At 35.5% G+C, this 4,777-nt stretch overlaps 1 protein-coding gene across 1 annotated transcript; it reads right to left on the minus strand.

Moving 5' to 3' along the window:
- Positions 1-1,559: 1,559 nt before the first annotated feature.
- LOC133644167 (cytochrome b-c1 complex subunit 6, mitochondrial) lies at positions 1,560-4,639 on the minus strand. Its single transcript, XM_062038505.1, has 4 exons — positions 4,490-4,639; positions 4,233-4,268; positions 1,865-2,026; positions 1,560-1,763 (listed from the first exon to the last, which is right to left on the minus strand). The coding sequence occupies exons 1-4, from the start codon at positions 4,532-4,534 to the stop codon at positions 1,731-1,733; spliced, it is 276 nt and encodes a 91-aa protein (XP_061894489.1). The 5' UTR covers positions 4,535-4,639; the 3' UTR covers positions 1,560-1,730.
- Positions 4,640-4,777: the final 138 nt, after the last annotated feature.

Below are 4,777 nucleotides of genomic sequence, written 5' to 3' on the forward strand. Positions count from 1 at the left end.
GGGAAATACTGCAGTACTATTTTCGAGTCCACTCAACTGCATTTTGACGGATAATGATTGCGTTTAAACATATTATTTTGTTATACAATTTAAAAACAAACAAAGAAAGTGTTAGTGACATAATTTACTCTGTAATGTTAACGTGTTGACACTACAATATTTTGTTCATTTAGTATTTTTGTCATTAAAATTCACTTCCTGTGTAAAGATGTTGAAAGACAAAAAAATATCCATAGGCAAGTTAGGTATGTGGCTTTCGCAATGCTATAAAAAAAAGGAAAAAGTACAAATAAAGATTTTTTAAAAAGTCTATTATGTAAAATGAAAAAAACCCATAATGTTAACGTGTTGACACTACAATATTTTCTTCATTTAATTTTGTATTTTTGTCATTAAAATTCACTTCCTGTGTAAAGATGTTCAGTTCAGTTCAGTTTGAGTTTATTTCGAACATGCATTCGATACAATGTAATGCATCACATATTTCCAGTTTCATTACAGCACGTCCGAAAAGGAGTAGGAAGAAGCAGAGCTTATTTAATCCTAACCCCTTTCATACCATAGCAATTTTATCCAATTTTCTTGTTCTCTGTAACAAAACAGTGAACAAATAAATAATATACCATAGTAAGCAAACAAATATTAAATACATAAATAATATTTGTCTCAATTAAAAATGAAAGACAAAAAAATATCCATAGGCAAGTTAGGTATGTGGCTTTTGCAATGCTATAAAAAAAGGAAAAAGTACAAATAAAGATAAAAATAAAAGTTTATTATGTAAAATGAAAATAACCCATATTGTTAACGATTTAATTTTGTATTTTTGTCATTAAAATTCACTTCCTGTGTAAAGATGTTTAAAGACAAAAAATATCCATAGGCAAGTTAGGTATGTGGCTTTCGCAATGCTATAAAAAAGTAAAAATAAAGATAAAAATGTATTATGTAAAATGAAAATAACCCATAATTTACTCTGATTTCACTCATCATTAATGTTTAGTTATTGCCTAGTGCCCTAGTCTACATCTTGTATTTGTTTATCTCTACAATGTTTTTGTCAATTTTTACCTCTACATTTTATCTCTATATTATTTCCTTTATTTTATTACTCTGAGATCGGTAGGTCGTGAGTTCAAACCCCGGCCGGGTCATACCAAAGACTATAAAAATGTGACCCATTACCTCCCTGCTTGGCACTCAGCATCAAGGGTTGGAATTGGGGGTTGAATCACCAAAAATGATTTCCCGGGCACGGCCACCGCTGCTACTCACTGCTCCCCTCACTTCCCAGGGGGTGATCAAGGGTGATGGGTCAAATGCAGAGAGTAATTTCGCCACACCTAGTGTGTGTGTGACAATCATTGGTACTTTAACTTTTTAAAAACATCTATTGCACATTATTTTTCTTTCCCCTAAAAAATAAAAAAAAATATTAAACTAATGCCTTCCACCTTCTCTACACCATTATTTCTCAAACCATCCCCCCTTTTTAATCAAATGAAATATTAGATAGTCTTGTTACATTAGACACACATGACTGTGACACAGACACAATACAGTCTTCAGTTGTCCACTTTAATCAAATATTGACTTTTTATGACATTTACACCTGCTGTCTTGTCACATGTTCATACAGTTAGGATAACAACAACCAGCAGATTGACATATATATGTATTTAGCGCCACAGTTTCCCTATCGTGCATGTGCCATAGAAGAAGGAGGGTTTTCATTTTACTGAATGGAAAAGCTTGTGTGACACCTGGAAAACAGCAACAGCAGCATGTTAGACGTCCATCAGACATCGAGAAAGGTATATTAGAATCTAGTGTCCTGTGGACTATTGAGGCGTTTATGACTTACACAGTGGTCCCTAGCATGGAGGAAGTCAAAAAGCTCCTCGGTGCAATCCTCCTCTGTGGCGGAGCGAGAGTTGACTCGCGTCTCGCACTGCTCCAGGCGGGCCTGAGTGTGCACGCAGTGTTCCGACTCGGCACACTTCTGTCGCATTAACTCAAGGGGATCCTGGAAATAAGATTACTTTGCATTAAGTGAAAATGAACTATGTTAGGGCTGGGAGATAAGGCTGAAAACTGTATCACATGTTTTATATCGCTCATTATTATTTTTTTATGAACTTTCGAAAATATGGACCAGGAGAAAAACATTAAGTGTAAAGATTTTCATTTCAAATGTAACCTTCCTCTGATTATGATTCCCTCAGCTATCAAGGCAGAAAATAAAATAAATATCAACACAACCGTAGAAAACAATCGATGTGAACACAATTCTAAAATCACATTGAACACTTAACAACCTCTTAAAATTAAGGTGCAAAAATAAGGAATATGTAAGAAATGCTTAATAAAATAACACAATTGCTAAGTGTTAAAATGTACACAGAGAAAAACCTGAGTAGAATTATTTTTGCAAAATTAGTGTCAGAAGGTAGAAAATGGATGGTATTTAAGTACGGAAAGGAATTTGTTATGCAGTAAATATTATTGGACAAAATTACAATTATTTTAAAGTAGCACATGTTATATTTATTAATCTAATTTAATTTATGCAGTCCTCCATTTGAGTTCCCAACTTATTGTTTCTGTGTACCCAAATAGGGAACGGACCACGGTTAAATAGAAAAAGATGTGAACGAAACTTTGGACTACGGTCCATTTGAAAAAAATCCCCAAAATTTCCATACCATCAAGGTGACTTCTTCGGTTTTATCTACAAATTATCTACCGCACTGATTTTTACTTTCTCCCCTCACTCCATGCGGAAAGTCAAAAGCGAAAGCAACAATGTTATGTGTCCCTCCCATTGCTCAGTGATCACTTCCTGTTTTGCTGTGTTACCAGAGTGCAAGTTCCTTTCTTCATGCAATCAACCTTGCTTCGTAACCTCCGTTTCCTAACAACCAAAAATATATATATTTATCGAACACTTTTTTAAAAATATCAATTGTCTATCACAAAATATTTGGATTAGAGATGTCCGATAATGGCTTTTTTGCTGATATCCGATATTCCGATATTGTCCAACTCTTAATTACCGATTCCGATATCAACCGATACCGATATATACAGTCGTGGAATTAACACATTATTATGCCTAATTTTGTTGTGACTCCCCGCTGGATGCATTAAAGAATGTAACAAGGTTTTCCAAAATAAATCAACTCAAGTTATGGAAAAAAATGCCAACATGGCACTGCCATATTTATTATTGAAGTCACAAAGTGCATTATTTTTATTAACATGCCTCAAAACAGCAGCTTGGAATTTGGGACATGAGGTTGATGTGGGCGGGGTTGGGGGGGTGTATATTGTAGCGTCCCGGAAGAGTTAGTGCTGCAAGGGGTTCTGGGTATTTGTTCTGTTGTGTTTATGTTGTGTTACGGTGCGGATGTTCTCCCAAAATGTGTTTGTCATTCTTGTTTGGTGCGGGTTCACAGTGTGGCGCATATTTGTAACAGTGTTAAAGTTGTTTATACGGCCACCCTCAGTGTGACCTGTATGGCTGTTGACCAAGTATGCTTTGCATTCACTTGTGTGTGTGAAAAGCCGTAGATATTATGTGACTGGACTGTCACGCAAAGGCAGTGCCTTTAAAATGTATTGGCGCTCTGTACTTCTCCCTGCGTCCGTGTACACAGCGGCGTTTTAAAAAGTCATAAATTTTCCTTTTTGAAACAGATACCGATAATTTCCGATATTACATTTTAAAGCATTTATCGGACAATAATATCGGCAGTCTGATATTATCGGACATCTCTAATTTGGATATTATCGGCCCAGCCCTATGTTTTTTTGACCCGAACATATGACAGTATTTGTTTTCCCTCCAAGGAAAGCAGCCTGCAAAAGTCTTATAATTGGGGTTGTCTCTTCCATGTTTGACAATTTTGGTACGTTCTTCGCTGTCATCCAACGACTGTCAAACAGCCTAGAAATGTTGTTTGATTCAAATGTTGTTTACATTATCAATATCGATTAATAGTATAATAATTAATATAATTAAACACAAGATTGATTGTGTCTTTTACCCAAAAAGGAGTCTTGAAAATGAAGGGGTTGTCTTATGTTCAGAGTCGTCTTATTTTCAAGTAAAGCACAAGTCACAAAGGACCTTCACATTTTACACATGGCTATGATATTGATATTAAAAAACAAAATGTGAACATCAGTTCATTTCAGTAGGACTTCCAATAAATAGGCTACATACATACCACCAAATCTTCCTCATCCTCTTCTTCTTCTTCTTCCTAAAAAACAACCATTGCAGTATCAGCACACGTACTTTACAATGACTAAACAACCATTATAAATACACATTGCTATAAATATGAACAATATTAATGCTAAGTTCAAGCTACACCCTCCACCTCGCTTAGCCGCACACAGGCTAGCTACATGCTAACATTAGCAAACACTTCCAAGGTGATTCGTTCACTCCCCAACGTTTACAAACAAAATACACACTTACATCTTCGGGTTCTCCGTTTGTGATCATTTTCTCCTCGTACACCATATTTCGGCTGTCCTTGTTCTTAAATGATCACAAGTGAAATGATGACAGTTTGGAGGACACACTGCACTACTAGGTCACGCCGGTGTAGCACAAAGCGAAAAAGAAGGCAACTTCCGGTCTTTCAAAATAAATTACGACATACATAATCGTGACATTAACTAACAGGTTGGCTTGAAAATATTGGTTCAAGTTCTTGTTCGATTGTCTGTAGTTTACATTACAAAAACATTTTTTCATTTCTGA

Source organism: Entelurus aequoreus, linkage group LG27, assembly GCF_033978785.1.
Source record: "Entelurus aequoreus isolate RoL-2023_Sb linkage group LG27, RoL_Eaeq_v1.1, whole genome shotgun sequence".
Lineage (NCBI taxonomy): Eukaryota > Metazoa > Chordata > Actinopteri > Syngnathiformes > Syngnathidae > Entelurus > Entelurus aequoreus.

Bases quoted from the DNA above. Each gene is read 5' to 3' on its own strand.
- LOC133644167 (XM_062038505.1), bottom strand. From the start codon at position 4,534: ATGGTGTACGAGGAGAAAATGATCACAAACGGAGAACCCGAAGAT. The intron at 4,269-4,489 runs GTAAGTGTGTAT...GTTGTTTTTTAG, and splicing joins CAAACGGAGAACCCGAAGAT to GAAGAAGAAGAAGAAGAGGA. The intron at 2,027-4,232 runs GTATGTATGTAG...TCTTATTTCCAG, and splicing joins AGGATGAGGAAGATTTGGTG to GATCCCCTTGAGTTAATGCG.